The following is a 21,080-nucleotide window of genomic DNA, read 5'->3' on the forward strand; positions in this document are numbered from 1 at the left end:
TGTGCATCCATGTCCGAACAAGGAGGTTTTCGATTTTGGTGTTTTGGCTTAGGCGGTTCGTTTGTAGTCTATTTCGTCGAAGATTTTAATTGGTTTAGTTTTGTTTTAGAGTCTTGTTTGTTTTGGTTTTAATTTGTGTTCGCGTCTTTAATTATTACCTGGTGTTTCATAAATAATTCACTTGTTTCCATGGGTATTAATTGGTGTGTTGAAGATTTAGGGTTTCATGGTTCCTGTCAAAGTTGCGAAAATTGCGGGTGTATGTTTATCACATTAATTTCACATCAACAGATAGAATGCCGAAACAGAGCGAACTCACATAATCGTATTGTTTCAAATGAAGGGGATTTTTTTAAGGCTACATTTTTTAAAATTTGTGATGCATTCATTTATGAAGATTCATGTATGTCTTTTAGTCTTCAGATTTTGTCATAAATTTTTGTAAGTGTCGTTAGGCCTTATGATTAATGAATTTTTTTCTTCCTGTCAAAAAAAAAAAAGAAAAAGAAAAAGAAAAAAAAAGGGGGCTTTATATAAGTTTTTTGAAAAATAAGAATAACTAAGCATTAGTTACACCAATTTATTCATATGTATACTGATTTAACAAATTAATTTATCCATTATAAAAAGTACATTATGTTTAATGTAAAAGTTAGATTGATTGTTGATTCAAATTATTTGGTGTACAACATTTATATTGAAATTTTTTGTATGAATGTCAGTTTAAGCTAATTGAATTTTTTGCATGCATGTCTATAAGCTATTGCATTAAAAAAAGTTGTGTAGAAGGCTTCATCTAAAAAGTAAGAAAAACTAGGCATTAGTTACACTGTCCTTTCAAAATTAAAAAAAAAAAACAAAAAACAAAAATTACACCGATCTATCCGTTCATTTTCCCAAATATTTTCATTGAGTTCATAACAATTTATTGTTAGTTTAAACAAATGGGTTTATAACAATTTAATTGGAACTTTTGCATGAATGTTGATTTAAACTATGAAATTATTCGTTTTACTGACTAAATTGTGATTCCTTTTCACCCCTATTTAATATTACAATATATATGCTTCCCATATATTTTGTGATTTAGTTCATTGTTCATACTATATACTTCTTCCATTTCTATTTAGTTAAAACATTTAATTTAAGCACACATATTAAAGAGAGGAGAGAGAATGATAAAGCAAGTGAAATATGCTAAAAAAACAAGATATAAAACTTATCCAAAAGAAAAACGTATCAACTAAAAATAAATTTCCTAAAAAAAAATACATGTCAACAAAAAAAAAAAAAAGACTTTAATGTGATCCCCATGATTTGCCAATGAGACCGCAATTGAGCACTGAGGCTTTTTTTTTTTAAATCTCAACTATACTGTATTCATACGTGTATTCAAACAAATTAGCTACTCTCAAGTCTCAATTAAAAAAAAAATTAAAAATAATTTTCAAATTAATATGGAGCCATACTTCAGACTAAAAAAAAATTACTTTGTAAAATAGATACGAAGTAGATTATAAACAAAAATCAATACTCTAGTAAGTACACTTTAAAACAGAGTCTAGTAAGAGTTTATAACAGTACAAGCAGGTGAAAAATAGTATCATCAAATTCCCTGCATAAATACTACTCCATAGCAGATACGCGCAGCAGCAGGGCAGCAACTGGCGAGAGGTTACAAATCAAAATCTCCCCACAAAGAAAGAAGTTGCTTACCTCCAAGGGGTGAAAAACATGAGAGAAACACCCAAGTCTGTTTTTATTATATTATAGTTCACTTGAGGACTTGAGGTCTCCAAACATTCAATATTGTACTTGTACAAGAGCAAGAATGATCCTATATCTAAACTCGTCCGCTTCTCTACAAAATTTAGCAACCAGAAAGACCTTCATAAATCTTACCAGCAATTCCTTGCCAATAAGGAATGTGACCATTGATATGATGTTAAATTCAAAAAACCTTTCTTGACAGCTTACAAAGGGATCTATATCTTAAATAGCCTTTTGGTACTTAAATTAAGCAAGTGTACCAGTCTACATGAATCTGAAATTTCTTGTCGCACTAATTGTTCTAGAAAGCAAGCCAACGCTTTTGACATTGGGTTGTGTCGCAGGTAACTCAGGACTAGGAGGCTTTGCTGTGGTTTCTGTTACATTGCACCTGGGGGAAACCCTAGGACTGGCATCGTTCTTTACTGCTCCTGAATTCTTTTGATACTCCTGAAAGTGTTGGCTATGTTGGTTGTGGTTGAAAGCATGAAATAAGAATGGAAGTGAAAATGAAAACGAATAGCTTACCGTCAAGCCTGAGGTTGAGGAATCTTTACTTGGGTCTCCATTAGCCTGGAATAGAAAAGATGTATCAGCAGAAAACATACTATTCAATAGACGTGTAAAAAATCTCCCTAGCAAAAGCCTTTGTGCTGGGCATGTTATTCCCAATATTGTAGCCAAGATATCTTAAGAAAAGACATCACTGGATGTAAATCCATTGGGTCCTATATGAAGTGGTCTCTGAATCCCGTTAAAAAGGAAGAAAAGACAGCACTGGAATCTTTTTTTTTTTTTACCCTCTACATAGCATTGGTTGCACTCAAAAGTGCCACTGAACTCGCTAGATCAAATAAAGACTAATGGCCTTGATGACTATTGATTTTGTATAGCCTTGTAAAAATGACCCAAGTTCACAAAGTACTAAACTAAAAAGCCAGCATGTGATGAGCACATATTACTAATTACAAAACTTACGGGATCCATTAGCAGTATGAAATTTACTGAGATCAATCTAGTGTGCCAAACAACCAATACATGTACAAACACAGACATAATAAGCACTAAAAATATAATAAATCAACAAGGGAAAGGCAAAAATTTTGGGAAGATGTGTATCCATCAGAATTAAGAAGGAGATAAAAGCACACCTCATTAGATCCACGAGAAGTTGAAGGAGAGGAAGGCTCCAAGCTAAGAGGCAGGGACACAGACTGCAAGATTATAGCAGTCAACAAGAAATTGAGAGTATAACAAAGAACTTACACAGCAGTAGCTAAGGATCAAATGTTGGATTGCCCCATTCTAAATTTTCAATTCAGCATCGTATAAATTCAGTAAACATGCTTCAAAATTTTAAACACTGAAAACCAAATTTTCAATGAAAGACCTCCATGATTCAACATCTTCCAAAATCCTAACCCAGAAACACCTAATATCATCACAATTCAAACAAGAAAAGTAGGAAAGCTGTTTCAAAATAGAAGTAGAATAGAACTCTGAACTCGTCAACAGAGATGATCTTGTCAACCAAAAAAAAAAAAAAAAACACAATACCCAAGAATTCTCAAGAACCTCATTAACAACAATCACTGAACATATAAACCCTCCTCACCCATCTGACAGTGACCATTCATTCTTAATTAATATGATCAACGGCGACTTGAACGCCAAATTGGCCATCTTAGCAGATAAGGCATGCATAAAAAATACTTCATAATACAGGCTTTGCAAAGTAGCATAGCTATCATGTGTTTGTAGTTCACAGCATAAAGCATAACATTTACCCTTGAAGGTGTTGCAACTTGATGTTCAATAGCACGCCTAGAAGCAGCGGAAGGAGAATCCTACAAATTTGGAAACAGTTCAATCCAAGAGAGAGAGAGAGAAAGAGAGAGAGATGATAACAACAAAAATAATATAAGAGCAAAAATAATATACAACAACAAAAGATGATAACTGACTAATATAATACAAGTGTCAATTATGAACATTTAGATGTATCAATTATGAACATTTAGATATATAGCCCACGACTGCATAATAGACCACATAACACAAGCACAAACTTTGAGAATGAATATAATGATTTTGCAAATACGACAATTATTTAATAAACACAGGAAGCAGAAAACATACCTGTATTTGATCTGTAAACATATTTTCCATTTCCAGTGTAGAAAGTAACAATTTTGCCACTCCATCCTTTGTCTCATCCTGAAAGTAGTTTGGCAACAGTTGTAGCATGAAATAATATATTCATTTTGTACTGTAATAGTATTCTGCATAGATATTCTATAATGTAGAAAATTGAACCTGTTTTCCTTGAATCCTGCCCATTCTTGTCTCCTAAATTCAAAAAAATAAAAAAAATTAAATTATAAAAAAAAAAAAAAAGTCAGATAATGTATTACCCCAGCCAGGGAAAAGATTTTGGTAAGTTATTGATCATCAACAACAAACAACACTAAGTAAACATGTGTTACCAGAGTTCGAATTGTATCATTGACTTCTTGGAGATCCGCAGCAAAGTTTGAAACCTCTCCACTTACTGCAGCTACCTGAAAACGTCAATGAGAATTCGGAATCTCATAAAAATGGAAATGAAAGAAAAATTTGCTGTCAATACTTAGAGAGCAGAATAGCAATGCCACACATTTTTATTCTTTTACCAACATCATCTGCTTTAATCTGATTATCAAAACAACATCTCACAAATCACATAGAGGACATCTTACTACCTGCCATGCAACTTTAGTAATAGCATGCACATGATGAGAATAGCAGACACAAAGATAGGTATTAAATTGCTAAATATTTTGGGCCTTGGATTCTATCCTGTTACAACTCTACCTATTCTCAAGAAGTCACTAATAGAATGCTTATCATGAAACATGTTGGGTATGCTGGACCGCTGGAAGAGAGAAGCATCATATTCAACACAGAAAAAAAGCATAATACACAGGGGGGGATACAAAAGGAGTAAATTAATTGTGATTGGCTAACATGCAGAGAGAGCTGGGCATAATGAAGTAATGGAAATTGTGTTTAAAGCTGAGAAGCATACAAGATAATATCAAGGAAATAGAAACTTGTAAAGGAAGCTGCAAGGTAAGAAATTTTTCCAGTAAGATGATGGAGGCATGGAGCCCAATAATTACCCTTTTCTACTTAGCCCCTGACCCGCCCCTAGTCCGAATGACCCCGACCTGTCTACTGATAATTTAAAGTGACCCTCAACTGACCAGCCCCATTATTGACCCGCCCAATAACCAAGCCTAGTCACAAATCACTGAATAGGCAAATTAAGAGGAGACGTAGCACTACCTCTGTTAATTGTAATCAGCAACTTTAGGGTATTACTTGTGAGATACAAAAAAACTAAAGTTGCATATAACAATTAACGGAGGTAGTATTGAATTCTCCAGATCATCAAAGTCATATTCACTTGATCATGTAAAGTCCCCATCAAAATGATTAAAATTCTGAAACAGCATCGGCATTCAATAGTATAATGTTATCAATCAAAAGAAATGTGTAGTTACTGATTCCCAAGCTTTGTGGTGCCAATTCAACGGTTCCCAAACAACTCAAAAGACAACAATAATATCACTGTGTGAGGGATTCAAAACCATACCTCCTCCTTCGTAGAGTTACTACATGCAATAATTTCTTCAAATTTAGTACTTGATTGGTCGAGTTTGGAAGCTATCTCATTTCTGGTAGTCTGCAGCAATGGAGAATGAATGTCAGATCAAAACACAAATAATATTCAAATGATACTTAAAGCCTGAAGTTTTACAAAACTGGCTTGAGATAAAATACTTGTTCTCAAACTGTCAACCGAAAATATATAAATCCAATCATTATTTCATATTCCTGAAAAAAGACTAGGAAGAAGAAAAAAGAGTCTGTCCCAATTTAGCAAAGAGAATAGTTTCCATATGTTATAATTTATAAAGTTAATATTCTAAAATCAACTCGACTACTATATACCCACAAAAAGACCAACGAATATAGTATATATTCCAAACTATACTAATACAATTATATTCTAAATCAAAGAATCAATACAAATTATCTTCCATGTTGTTTTTCCTTGACCTGTTGACCCCTTTTAACAATTAGTATTAATTAGCTATCACTTCAACACAATATTGATAGCAATCACTTTTAACAATTAGTATCAATTAGCTATCACTTCAACATAATATTGATAGCAGTTTCTCTCTCACATTTTTTGAACTTCCCGATTGAAACTTTTAACAGAGCATGCACAAAGAATGTAGCAGTGAAATCTATTCACGACAGATGACTATGAAATATAGATTGTTGAAGTAATATTTATGCTGGTAACATTATTGTTAAACTTTGTGATAAATAACCACATAACCAACCACACTCCACAATATAGTTATTTATTTTCACCTTTAGATATCCAACCCCACCATCCTTTTAAAAAAAACAAAAAACAAATCTCATCTTCCAAATAACTTGAGCAAAAGACTTCTTTTTTTTTTTTTTTTTTTGTTTGGGGGGGGGGAGAGGTTCTGGTCTTTAACGACAGTCACCAACAAACTCGTAACATGAAACTAAATGGCCAAATAAAATATATAAATTGATAACAAAAAAAATAAATAAAAAACACCCGATACATTAGGTGAGTTGTTGGAAGTGAGGAACTTGCCCTGAGTGAAAGAAAAACTTCATCAAGCTGCTTCGCAACAGCATTGCAGGCATCTGATAAGCCACGTTTGGTCGCAAACATGAAGTCAGGAATTTTCCAACCCTATCAATGTGCAATAACAATATAACATTGAGTGAGCAACTTCTCCATTGTTAACAGAATCAGCAATTAAACACTTGGGACTAGCACAGTAGCACACAGTGTGACACATATAATCAACTAAAAAGGCTGAAGAGAAGCAATTAAAAAATTTCACAAAATCATATTAGTCCCTAAAACAAGTATACCTTCATTTAAGGGACAAATACATATTTTGTCAATCAATCATCAACCACCACAGATAGTGGAATACCATGTTTAGCATAGATAAGAGAACATATCTAAAATGTGGATCAAATCTTTTTACGTAGACAGACATCATTTGGACAGTAAAAAGAGGGCCCAAATACTGCCAACAATAACACTAAATAAGTAAATAGAATAAGATGTGCCTGCATATAATTTGTTGCCACAAAACAATGGCCGTTGTACGTTAGAAAACCTAGATTGCTTGCAGAAAGGACTGTGGCAAGTGGCGTAGATGAAATGGCCATAAGATTAGAATTTTTGCAAAACAACTATCAGAACCTTAGGAAGCTCAAGGAACGCGCTAAGCAATGTTCCCAATGTGGTTAGAGCACTTGCCTTTTTATTTTTTATTTAATGATGTCTCATTTTACAATATTGACATGCTTTTAAATGCCATTATAGGCTTTTCACGATCTGGGGAAAAACTGGAAGACCTTACCAAGGCAAGATTCCTTATGGGTATTTGTTGCCTCCAACATTATTGAGCAACTTCTCAAGAGGGCTGGACTTTTAAATGTAGTAATTTGTAACATGACTAATATTCATGAAAGCAATACAGTCACCAGTTCACCACTGTAGGTGGGAAATCATAGCTTTTCAATGTATCATAATGACAAGAGGCACTACTGATCAATACGCTACATTCTAAATATGAAAGCATATATAGAAATAACAAGGTTTTCCTTTTCCTAAACATTGATCCAAAAAAAAAAAAACATCCTACACAAGCAAAACACTGGAAAAAAAAAATTAATAATAAGCCATTAAATTTGAGGACACTAAATCTGCCCAACAAGAAGACAATAAAATAATTTTCTAATACATAAAGAGGACAGGTCAAACTTGTAAAGAAGATAAAACATCTCTCAACCCAAATTAAGTTAGAAGGGTTTCAAAACTCTAAGTGTTCAATGAATTCCTGAGATAAGCTTGTTCACCAACAACCAATAATACAAGAACAAAGCCAACAAAAGGACTAAGTTTGGAATTTTAGTGGGCTCTTCACCAAGAAAATTGCTCAAGAAAATAAACTATAGATTATATATACAGATAATCATGCATGGTGTCAAAGCCAAGAACAAGATAGAATATTAATAACTTGCTTCTGCAAAGTAACAAAGTTAGCTTTTGCAATATATTTATTATAATAATTTACTTTCTGACAAAATTAGCTTAACCGTTCTCTGCATATGCAAGGGACACTAATAAAATGCATTTGTAAATATTTGGACAGTAGATCAATGGTATAAAAAAAATTTCATACAAGCCAAAGACAGATAGCATCGTGGCTAGAGATGCTCAAGTACTGAGATCATAGGCTTTGGTGCAACTATCTACTGCTAGGGAGGGAACTCAATCAAGCTATAAAGTGTTAAACGTAGGGCAAACTAATAAACTTAGGCATCTTAACATTAAAACTTTACCTTCCACCACACATATCCATAGCCAACAGCAACAATCACAATTATTACACCATATTTACGGCCACCTATAGAAAATAAAAGAATAAAATCCCATCAGCCGATACGAGACAAGTACATGTGGAAATAAGACAGCATTTGCTAAATATCCATAGCTTAAAAGGGGAAAGGAGACACGTCAAATGGTTGATAAAGCAACCAGACATCAATAATCTGAATCTGGGAAATTCTTTTTTTTTTTAACCCAAAAAAAAAAAAAAAAAAAAAAAAAAAAAGTGCTTCATCCAACAGAAAAGAATGACTGAAAATACCCCACATATTATCATTTCCAACAAGTAGAAGTGTAACATTAAACAGAAAATAAATTTCATTAGAGTCCACCATCAGTTCCACCACAAGCAAAGGAGCTTGGTCCACCTCCTTATCCACCTGGGGCCAGGCCCCCACTGCCAATAAAACCACTACAAAAATCACCATTCTGTCCTACCATCATCGAGGGAGAAGAGTTGATCATACCAGCTAAACCACCACGACCAATGCCGCTTCAGTCACTCACCACCTTTTTCTCCGGCAGACCAACCACCCGGACCACCACCAGACCTACCCTTTACGAAGCCAACTCCTCTGTTCAGGCCACTGCTAATGGTGGGCTTACCGGCAAGGAATCCAAGACCCCTGCCGGATCCACTACCACTGGCACCACCCCTCTCGAAAATTCCTCCTAACCCACCACTGTTGAACATACCAGCCACACTCCCTCGTGCGGTACAGAGAACAACCCAAAATTCACGAACCCCACCACCAGACTCGTCAGCAACACCAGCTTGTCTTGCACTGATACCCACACTCCGTGCACTGACTGACTCGAAGAAAACTCCAGTTGGTTTATCTGTAAAACCCCCAGAGAAGTAAATATTGAAAGTTTTCACCTCCAATGCCAAATCCACACCCCACAGGATCTAACACCACTTGACTTTCAGATGTACAACCTCGCTGCTGGATAGGGGACGACACCAAGGATCATACTGTGATGTCATCGAACAGAAATGATGCACCACCTGAACCTTCAATTCCTCCCACCTGAAGAATTGTTATTCCCGACTTTCCAATTCAAACCATGGCCGTGCATTGCCAACCAGTCCCAGGGTGGCAGTCTTTACTTCTCCTCTTCATTCAACTGGAAAAACTGAAAAAATTCCTCCAGTGCAATGACCCAATCAGTTGAGTTTCTTCCATTGAACTCATATATTTAAAGCTCTTGTCGACATTTCTGCACCTCCTCGAGATCCGAAATTCCTCGCTCCCTGTTGTGCGAAATGTGTTCGAATTTCTCTTGAATCCATTTGCTCTGATGCATTTGTTCTAGCCAATTACATTTTATTTTTTTATATTCAGAGGTGGTGGTTGCCGGCACCGAAAATCCCAGAACCACTGCTCTAATACCAAGTTGTAATAGACTGATTTTCGAAATTTAGTATTTCTGATTTAACAAGGCAAATGAATAAAGATGAAAGCTTGTTGTTTGATTGTTAATGGCAAAAGAGTTTACAAATGATAGGTTAATAGCATAGGCTTTTACTCTCTTTGGTACTTTAGGTTATCACTCTCCGAAATTTAAGTATATTTGGAAGTGGTGGTTGCCGGCACCGAAAATCCCAGAACCACTGCTCTAATACCAAGCTGTAATAGGCTGATTTTCGAAATTTAGTATTTCTGATTTAGCAAGGCAAATGAATAAAGATGAAAGCTAGTTGTTTGATTGTTAATGGCAAAAGAGGTTACAAATGATAGGTTATTACTCTCTTTGATAATTTTAGGTTATCACTCTCTAAGTAATTTTAGGTTACCATTCTCTTTCATTCAACAATACAAATCTCTTGCCTTTCTACTGCTATGCTACTTCCCTTTTATAATCAAGCAAAACTACAAAAATAACCTAAATAATGTTTGCCCACTGCTCAAGAGTATCAGAAAATTCAGAATTCAGTCCTATATAGCCACAATCCCTAGTGCTTCCTTAACTAATTTTGTCTCCTAGTGTTGCTCCTTGTACCAGATCCATTACATTGCCATTGCTGCAACCATTTTCAATCAGAGTTTTTCCTGGTTTCTGAATTGTTTATCTCATCCACACCAAACAACTAGGTTATATTTGTTCAAGAAGTTAAGATATTTCACTGAGAGCACAGTCCACACAGAGGCAATTGAAATCAGAAATTCAAGATTAATTGCTATCGTTTTCAGTTTCTCACTCCATACGATTATTTCTAGCAAGGTATACCATACAACAGTCATTTATTATAAACGAGCTATGCAGGCAATAACTTGTTTTGGCTGAACAAAAAGGTAAAGAAAAGCAACCTGTTGCATTAGAAGTCACAATTGTCGTTGATCCGCTTGATGCAATGAGCTGCAGCTGTTGCCTTAAAGTATTGACCTGAAAAAGTCAGACCAGAATTACAATTACTCAAAACCATATATTTCTTTTGAAAACCATAAGATCATTAATTATATCAAAAGAGAAATAAAACACCGCCTAACAATAAAAATAGCATTATGATTTAATATAGATTCAGGCATTAAAATAAATAAAATTAAAAAAAAAAAAAAGAAAAGAAAAAGAAAAAGAAAGATGATGTATTAAGGGAAGAAGAAGAATTAATAGTGAAGAACGAGCTAGATATGACTGAATTACTGCTAATTACCCATTTTTCAAGAGGACTAGCACTCTACCAAAGCAACAAACTAATCAGTCATCACATTATTCAACATGACTCCACTCTATCATTAGCTCTATTTATAGAGGTCTCTTTCTAGCTAAATAGCTTATTATTTATGACACAACCTCGTGATGTAACTACTAAAAATGCCTCCGCCCTTATCAGAAATTCGTAGCATTAAAATGCCATGCCTGGCTCCCCCTGTTACTAATTCGTAGAAAATGGTCAGGAGGGAAAGAAGGAGATAAGATGTATATAACGAAAACAAAAAAGGAATGTGTGGGATCATTTAAAACATAGCAAGGAAGCACAACAGAAAAAAAACATCAACACCTATCAGAATAATTTGAATTGAAGGAAAGAGGAACCACGATATGAACATTTTAAAACACATTACAAATTTTCCTTGAACCACAACCTCTGATTGTTAAAATGAGAAAAGTAACATACAACAGTAGGTTGCTCAGTTAAGTTGATTTAATACTTATAGCTAAATCCTATACATTGTGTAGACTCTTCAGTTAAATACACCCCAGAAAACAAGGCAGGACAATCATGTGGAAAATCAGACAAAGTAAAAGTGAACAAAATGAGCAGATGAGGGGTCAAAGAGATAGAACACATCGAAGAGACCAAAGTTCTACAAATCAAACAAGACTTTCTAGTTTTTCCAAGTAGCACACAAAGAAGGTAGTGTATCTGTGTAACTCAAATACATAGCCAATAGATTTCTTTCCATCATGAGAGTTTTTAATACTTGTATTTAAGTTTTTATAATGGAAAGATCAGAAGGCAAATGGTTAGTAAGTTAGAAGCTCTTCAAAAAAAAAAAAAAAAAAAAAAGGAGCATGCCATTGCCTAGATTCTACATAACCTGCTTATTATCCGATTAGTTTTTGCCACTTAGAACAAAAGTAAGTTCAATCTTCGTACACTATAAGGAAACTATATTTTTATAGTTATTAGGAAAATATAAAAAATAATAATAATAAAAGAAATGAACAAATTAACTACTTCATTGTAAGTGAATACCTCAGCCACCAATGCATCATTTCTTGGTTTGGATGTTGTGGAAGCAGAATTGCTTTGCTTTAATGGCTTTGAAGCAACCTGTGATACAAGTCACAGAACAGAACATGTAACTTGGTCACTCTCTAGAGTCTCTACAGCCATATATGATTCAAAAACTCGTGATAAATGCTATGGAAAGGTGAGGTGGACCATTCTGAACAGCTTATAATTTAAAAGCAGGAACAGAAGAACTATACATAAACATAACACAACATAAAATATAGAAGAAATACAGAAGTGGCTAACCAGCTATTTGGGCATATGCAGAGTACTGGAATTCTTTAAAAATTAATAACAACAATAATAAATTTTTAAAAAAAAAAAAAAAAACAAAACAAAAAGCCTAAATAAAGATAGACACCTTCCAGGCACCTGAGATGACATCAGAAAAGCTGGGCATGCGCCCCTCTTTGGCTAAAATTGAACCCAAGATGCCTGCAAAACAGAAGGTAAAATTGTAAATAATGAGCAGTTTCATAAATAAAGAGCAGTTCAGTTTCGAACATATTTCAGAAGGGCAGAGACTACAATTTTAAGAGCCTTGATGCAACTATTTTAAGTTAAAAAATTACAAAATGCCATAAAGCCCATGTAATTTCTCACAAAATATGTGATATGACACAAGAATTACAGTATTTGCAAATTGCAATGAGCACTGACTTACTATTTACATTTTCATGATAATCAAGTATGTACAAAAAAATTGGTTTGACTTTGAGCCAGATGTACAAATATTTCCTCAATAATACAAGTACATACCAAAAAATGGTATGACTTTGAGCCAGATGAACGAGAAGTATCCTCAGTACAGAGATGAGGCATGCAAATTGTTTCACAAAAGAGGAACTTGGAAATATCATACGACAAAGTGAACGTTTAAACCAACACAGCACAAGAACACAAATGTTTTGTTTTGCAGATATGGTGTGCGTCCCTATTTAATTGACAAGGTTTGACTGGCACGGAGTTTAAGGCATACGAATTGACTAGTATATTATATGTGAAATTTGGTAGTGGGTAATCACTTTAATGTGTTAAGTGGGTTGTGTGAGCCATTACTTTTGTTGATGGGAGAGGAAGTTGATTTTATAATGTTTTTATAAAAGTAGGAAGGGAAAAAAAGTGGGACCCATAACATGTGAGAAAAATGATATACTACATAAAATTGATGAGACCATTCCTTTTTAGGAAAAAATAGAATTGTGTCCACTGAATAGGGATGGCTCTAAGGAAAATAAGTCAACAAAATAGGGACACAGGAAGTATTATGTATTATACTGTAGAAACACAATAAGCTCCCATGATCTAATGAAGCAACCAAGTACAACTCCCATAATTAATAGAGTGTCTGCTCTTTTAAGACATAATAAAATGCCTCTAAAGAACTGGTCAGCCAGGGTATAACCTTACAAATATTATACAAGAGCACCTCAACCATTTATCATCGTTATAACTAAACTAAAAAACTGTGTGTCTACAAAACTATAATCTAGACCCTAAAGCACAAAACAGACAGCACAAGGTTAAAATTATCTACTAAAGTCCTGAAGGACTTCTACTGAAGTACTGAGTGCATACTGAAAGGAGTCTCTTCACTCACAGGTAAGCAAAATCAAAGCTAGGTACCAGGATGGACTCCCAAAAATAGAATAAGGTCAAGAACGATGCTGCAAGAAATGGTGGTCTCTAGATCATTGTCAAGTTGTCCTTCAAACAGTAGACAATTAATATTTTAATTATAGAGAAAATTCATGCAATAGTTTGCAAAGAATTTTACTTTTTTTACAAGCAACAAGTCATCATTAGATTCATTACCCACTCCAAAGATCAAACAACTTATATAACTGTGCCCCGTGTCATTCAAATTTAAACCCTAAGTCATGAATATTTTTCTTAGGATTCTAGGAAGCACAGGTGCATGTATGCAGGATAACCAAGAATCCAAACCCGCATTGGGCAGAAACATTGCAACTAATTAAAATGAGAGATAACAAGTATGGTTGAATAAGCATATTAGAGGGGCATACCCTTTAAATAGAGGATAATCTTGGAGCAGAAGCTGACAAATTTTCATGAAGCCTTTCATTACGACTGTCTATGACTCTATGAGGGAAATTCTGGCAGGAAATGTTACACACTATTTCACTGAATCCATTCTATCTATTTTTATTAAGTCTATTGAAACAAACAGCAGAGACTTTCCTCCGTTTCCTTTTAGTTGACACGTTTCTTTGGTCACGTTTGCCAATGCACATATTCAACCGTTAATATCTTTAATTATTGAAAAGCAAAAATCATAAAGAAGTTGATATTTTAAAAATATATATTGTGATCAATCTGACAAGACCCCACATGATTATATTTTTCATTACAAATAAATCACAAAACACGGTCAAAGGGAAGTGTGTGAACGGTGATAAAGTCAAAACGTTTCAACTAAAAAAAAACGGAGGTAGTATGAAGTAAAATTTAATAAACAAAATCCATGACAATAGAGACTCATATGTCATATCTCAGCAATCAGAGTGCAAAAGAGCAGAAATGTTCAATTTCTGGATATAACCTATACTTTTAAGAGGTTTCATAAGCTACAAAAAAAATTCAGGAAGACTTAAAATGGACACTGGTTCTAGATTTCAGCATCCCAAATCAATAACCAAAACTCCTAATTTCTGGTGTCTAGGCACCCAAAAGAGACAAAATTAAACATGTTCCAAGCCAAATACGTCATTATGCTGTCACCCGCCATGCCACACCCTAAGCGATAAAGTATAAGTTGGAAACTGTGGAGTAGAAAATTCTTGCCAATTGTTACATCACTTAGAATGTACCATTATAGAAGGTACCCAAATCTAAGGCACAATTCTTTTCCACACCACACTTTCAGCCTATATAAACCTATCATGTGCAATTATTGTGCATATCTAAATAGTAAACAGAACTAAGAATCTGAATAACTTAATGTAGTAAGAGGTTGCCACGATAAAGAAGGTTATGTAATAGATATAAACACAGAACCTCCCTGTCTAATATCCTTAATTACTCACCAGCCGAAACAAAAGAAAATCATATAGTACCATCAGCAAGCACTCCATCGAGCAACATTCTGGTTCTCAGTAGTCAAAAAAGCTACTGCTTACTATAAGGTAAATTCCATAGAACAAGGATACTCGGGGTTGAACTGATTATCAACATTCTAGTTCTCATTACTCAACATCCAGAATCGAAAACTACCACCCTTATGTTCCACACTAATACCGAGTTCGGATATCATGAACAACAATCAGCTCAAACATATCCTTAAATTGAGAACTATTATTGAATTATTCATGCATAAAATAACCATTGAGGGAAAAAAAATTGGGTTTTGGGCAAAAACAACAATGTTCACAAGGTATTCCACAAAAGTCTAATGACCCAATTCACTACCCCTTTAAACAATTCAATCTATACCCATTTCAAAAAAAATTCGTCAAATTGCAAATACAACAAAAATCAACCAAACCTCTCTAATTTGAAAATTGAGAAAGGGAAGAAGAGAGAAAAGCCAAACCTGCACCAACGAGGATAGTGAGCTTCCCAGCCATTGATGGAGAAAACCCCACCAAAAACCCCTAAAACCAAAATTCCCAATACAAAATTGGAAATTTTAACAACACTTGGATCGATCTTCCTCCAAAGTCCAAACTTCAATGAATCGGTTAAGAATGGAGGTCGAAGTCAAGCTCAAACTCCCTGATTCCGCCGCAGACCAATCTCTGTTCCTTTCCGCCGTTTCTCCGGTTCCAGCACAACGATGACACAAATTTCGAGGTGTTCTTGGATTGAGGTTTTCTGCAGTATGTGTAAAGAGATTACTGGGTAGAATATAGAGAAGATGAGAGCAATGACTTGGAGAAGGGGGCGCGTTTTCTCTCTCCTCAAACTGTTTGTATTGAGGTTGGGGTTGGGTGTGCAATTTGGATTGTGTGGGGAGGAGAGAGAAAGCAGAAAATTGAACAAGGTAAAATTCGAATTTGGTGGGGAATATCTCTGGTCTCCGATTTAACAGGCTAGCCTAGATTATGTGGCTAGGGCTTTGTGTTTTTATCATGTAGCCCAATTAATACTTTCAATTCGTGGAATTGGATCCAGCTTCACCCTTCAGATGATACATTTTTAGAATGGATGTTTTTGCTCGTATGCTTCTCCCTCCGTTTTTTATTCAAGTGTTACACTTTAACCGTCTTATAATTGTAAATTAGTGGGTAGCCCGGGCATTGCCCCGAATTACTACTTCTATAAATGTGCAACTGCTAATTTTTAAGAACATCTAATAGTTTGTATGTAGTATGTGTCTTCAATACTTTGTAATACAATATTATCTATTGTACAAAGTTAAAGCATAAGTGACAATTAGCCTAGATGGTTAAACAGTAACTTTTCTTATTTGAACTCAAGAGTTCGAACGTTCTAATCCAAACTGATGACACAACATGGAGTATTGTTGGTTGTGTGGATGATGTGGCATATTGAGAAGTTGAGTGGATGACGTGGCATAATACGAAGTTGAGTAAGTGACGTGCCGAAATGAGAGAAAGCAGAAAATAGAACAAGGTTAAATTCGAATTTGGTGGGGAATATCTCTGGTCTCCGATTTACCAGGCTAGTCTAGATTATGTGGTTAGGGCTCTGTGTTTTTATCGTGTAGCCCAATTACCCAATTCGTGGAATTGGATCCAGCTTCACCCTTCAGATGATACATTTTTAGAATGGATGTCTTTGTGCGTATGCTTCTCCCTCCGTTTTTTTTTCAAGTGTTACACTTTAACCGTCGTATGATTGTAAATAAATTAATTTACTACCTTCGTTAACATTTAGTTGCAATTTTGTTAACGAAAGTAGTACTTTAATACAAAAAGAAGCAATTAGGGTTATACTGTAATTTATAAAGGTATTAAAAATTATAAATAAAAAATAGTGTTAATATTTATCGAAAAGTAAGGAAATGTGAGAAGAAAAGAAATTATTTCTCCATTTCCATCTCTTCAAAACCAGAAAGTTTTAAATTAATTGCATTACTTTCTTTTTTTGTTCATAAACACTCTTTATCTCTCGGTTTTTCCTATCACATGGATCTATTATATTATTCTTTCTATCTCTCTTATCTCCAAAATTGTCTAAGTGCCACAAATTGCAAATTAATGCAACTAAAATAACAGAGGGAATAATAAAAATTTATTAGTAGGTATGAATGGGGATCACGGGAGAAGAAGGATATAAAAAAAGGAGGTAGTTTGCCAAAAAATGAAATTGTAACACTTTAGAAAAAAAAAAATTGGACATATTTGGTAAGTGTACCACTTAAAAAAAACAAATAGAGTAGAACTACATCTGAGCTTGGTATCTCAAATAGAGATACATTTTTTGTATCTTAAAATGGCACTTTTGAAAATATGAAGAATCGGCTGAATTTTTTAATATTTTTTTGTACTTTTTTTGTCCTTCCTTCTTCCTCCTCCATCTTCTTCGATCTTCATGCTTTGTTCCATCTCCACTGTAGTAGTTTGTGAATCACTACTACTTCACCACCCTATTTTCGGCGACTTTATCGTCAAATTAAACCAAAACCCTGATAGTAGAAAAAGGGGAAAAGAAGGGTATGGTTGACCCCTAAAAGGAAGGGTTTTGTCCTTCTCAATTGAATACCTTCGTCATATTCGATTTACCCATTGAAATTTCTAAGTTACCCATTAATGATAGACCTTCAGTTCTCCATTGAAAACTACTGGTTTTGGTTGAAAATAGAATTTGTTTAGATAAATTTACAACATTAACCCTACCCTTAACCCGTAAAATGACCATGCCCTGTTGGGATGTTTCAACGTATCTCAAGTTGAGTAACATGGAATTTCTCCGTGTTGGCACCTACAAGGTTGGCATGCAAAAGCTGACTTAACTCAATAATGCGACCCAGTTTGTATTGGGGTTGAGCTTTTCTACCTAATTTATTAAATGGGTTGACACAAATCACAATGCAAACCTGACTTAAAATTAAATGGATTATGTAAAGGTTGAGAATTACATCCTTAAATTGACTTAGCTTGTGTAAACTGAGATTCAATTAGCTAGTCTAAGTTGCACCTTAGTGCAGCTATAATAGCTGGATCATCTATATAAAATGAACATTAAGTAAAACAACATGAGCATACATGTAAAAAAATAGTTAAAAAATGAGCACGTATAAAAAATGAACATTTAATATATTAATTATCTCCATTTATAAAATTTCGACTCACTTACTATTATTCTAATAAATAAAATAATAACTTTGAGTATATTTAAATTATTTATACATCGAAACAAATTAGCATTTGGGATCTTATTAGATCCCCCTTATTATAAATTTTCACATATTAACTTTTTATAACTTTCATTTATACATAACATAGCCAAAGATATTCATGCTGGTCAAAATAAATATATATGTTCATTGAAAACCGTTCAAATACAAAGTGAGTCGAAGTTTTAGAAATGGATGGAGTATTAAAAATGAAGATGATGAATTGATGATTATCATACAATTATAAAAATGAACATCAAACTTCAATTTTAGATAAGAAATTCACATGATCGTCGTAAGCATATTAACCTTTTTTTTCATATGAGATCATTAAATTAAATGCTCCATTCATAATTATCACAATAAACAATTAATATGATCGTAAGCATATTAACCTTTTTTCATACGAGATCAAACCACGCATGCAAATGATTATTAGAGTCGGTTTGGTTATATTTGTTAATATTGTATTTATGTTAAGTTTATCTTGTTAGGAGTTTTAGGCAAGTTATGTATTGTGTATATATATGTGAGTATTATCAATACAAAGGTCAAGCCGTTTTCTCCACAATATTCTTGAGTTTATCATGGTATCAGGCCTCTCTAATTTCTAGAGAATTTTACGATCTTGGTTTGTTTTTCGATTTTTTTTTCAATTTCTTCCGCAATTAATTGTTGAGATTAGGGCTTTAATTCCGTTTGAGATTTTATTTTTCTCCAATTAGCTTAGGGCTCACAAACCCTAATTATTTTTCTGGTTTTGGTCGAAATTAGGGCTCACAAACCTTAATTTTGTGTTTGATTTTTTTTTGGTGCGCATCCTGTTCGTGCGTGCTATATTATGGTGCTCCGTTTGGTGTGCTACTTGGTTTGGTTGTGTGCGTGGTAGTGTGCTGCCTATGTGGGCAGTGTGTTGTGTGGTTGCTTCTGTTTCGTTGCTGCTGTTTGTTGTCACGTGGGCTGTTGGTGCGTGAGGTTGTGTGTTGCGTTGTGTTGCGTGGTGCTTGTTGAGGTGCACTGCTCGTGTGTGGTGTCTTTGGTTTGTGGTGGTGCATTCCTACGAGTGTGCTGCGTTGTGTGGTATTATTGCTACTGCACTATTGTGGTAATATTATCTTATTTTTTTCCCTTAAGGTTGGCATTATTTCTTGAGGTTGGTGTTTACTTTTTGGTTTATTTAAGCTACTGTTTTTTTGGTTTATTGATTTAAGGGGAAGTTCTAGCTACTACGTGGCTTGCCTCTTATTATTTTGGTGTTTGTTGTCATCATATTAGTTTGTGGAGTTTGGCGGTATTTGTGCTTCCACCCGTATCATTTTGTCTTGTGGTTCAATAGCTCGTGGTTTGGTTTGTTGATTGAGCTAGTTTGGTGGTTTATTTTTTATTTTGGTGCGTGTGGTTGGTTGGTGCTCGGTTTGGTGTATTTTTTTGATTGGCCTAGTGTTCTCTTACAATGGGGGCTCAATCTAACCGTATATTTGAGCGTCTTACTGACGCAGATCGTAGGAGTGTTCCTACTATCACTGATGAGCAATGGAAAGAACCTTTATCTGTCGTTCAGTGCTCGATTTCTTCGTCTATTCGCACCTATCTGTCGATTGGCTCATTGATACTGGAGCTTCAAATCACATGTCTGGTAATATTGATTTATTTACATATTTATCTGATATTTCATCTCCTGTTGGTTTGTCAAATGGGAAGAGCACTACTGCTACAAAAGAAGGGAAAGTTATTCAGTCTGATAATTTAACTCTTCATCATGTTCTTTATGTTCCTGCTCTTAAATGCAACTTGTTGTCTGTGTCTCAGTTGTTAGAAAAACAATATTATTCTGTTATGTTCACTGACAAGCTATGCATTATTCAGGACCGCAGTTTGAGGAACCTGATTGGAGCGGGGGAGCAATGTGATGGGGTCTATATTTTTCGTCCGGTTCGTGCTCGGTCTTCTCAGGCAAACAAAGTAGTGATTTCAGATGCGAGTTTGTTATGGCACAAACGTCTTGGTCATCCATCGATGCAAGTGGTTAGTTTCCTTCCGGGAGTTTCTCGTAGTACTCATGCTTATAGTAGTTCCTCTGGTTGTTCGTTTGATTGTGATATTTGTTTTATGGGGAAACAACCCCGCAATTCTTTTCATTTGAGTACGACTAGAGCATCTGGCATATTTGATTTGATTCATTGTGATATTTGGGGTCCAAATAAGATTTTGTCTAGTTGTGATGCTCGGTATTTTCTTACCATTATTGATGATTTTTCGCGTTCTACCTGGGTGTTCTTAATGAGTGGTAAAGTTGAAGCTTCTCAGTTGGTTCGTGAGTTTTGTGCTATGGCTAAGACTCAATTTGGCCGTAAGGTCAAGGTGGTTCGTAGTGATAATGGTCAGGAGTTTCTCAGTTTGGGTTCTTTCTTTGCTAAAAAAGGCATTTTGCATCAAACATCTTGTGTAGACACAGCTCAACAGAATGGTAGAGTTGAGCGTAAACATTGTCACATTTTAAATGTGGCACGAGCTCTTCGGTTTCAGGCAAAGTTGCCCAAGTATTTTTGGGGTGAATGTGTTATGACGGCGGTTTATTTGATTAATAGAACTCCTACTCTGATACTTGGAGGAAAAACGCCGCATGAATACTTGTTTGGTCAAAAACCTTCGTATGATAATGTTCGGGTTTTTGGTTGTTTATGTTATGCTGCAAATCGGCCACGTATTAAGGACAAGTTTGATTCTCGTTCTCGGAAATG

At 34.8% G+C, this 21,080-nt stretch overlaps 1 protein-coding gene across 1 annotated transcript; it reads right to left on the reverse strand.

Annotated features, from left to right (window-relative positions):
* Positions 1 to 1,726: 1,726 nt before the first annotated feature.
* On the reverse strand, positions 1,727 to 15,998 carry LOC145601367 (uncharacterized). The gene is made up of 14 exons (XM_081657377.1): positions 15,571 to 15,998; positions 12,379 to 12,452; positions 11,979 to 12,056; positions 10,588 to 10,663; positions 8,230 to 8,294; positions 6,458 to 6,559; positions 5,408 to 5,497; positions 4,257 to 4,331; positions 4,087 to 4,119; positions 3,910 to 3,987; positions 3,558 to 3,617; positions 2,922 to 2,984; positions 2,299 to 2,343; positions 1,727 to 2,220 (listed from the first exon to the last, which is right to left on the reverse strand). Exons 1-14 carry the CDS (start codon positions 15,602 to 15,604, stop codon positions 2,035 to 2,037), a joined length of 1,059 nt encoding a protein of 352 aa, XP_081513503.1. The 5' UTR covers positions 15,605 to 15,998; the 3' UTR covers positions 1,727 to 2,034.
* Between the last annotated feature and the right edge of the window lie 5,082 nt (positions 15,999 to 21,080).

Source organism: Chenopodium album, chromosome 21 (genome assembly GCF_948465745.1).
Source record: "Chenopodium album chromosome 21, dcCheAlbu1.1, whole genome shotgun sequence".
NCBI lineage: Eukaryota > Viridiplantae > Streptophyta > Magnoliopsida > Caryophyllales > Amaranthaceae > Chenopodium > Chenopodium album.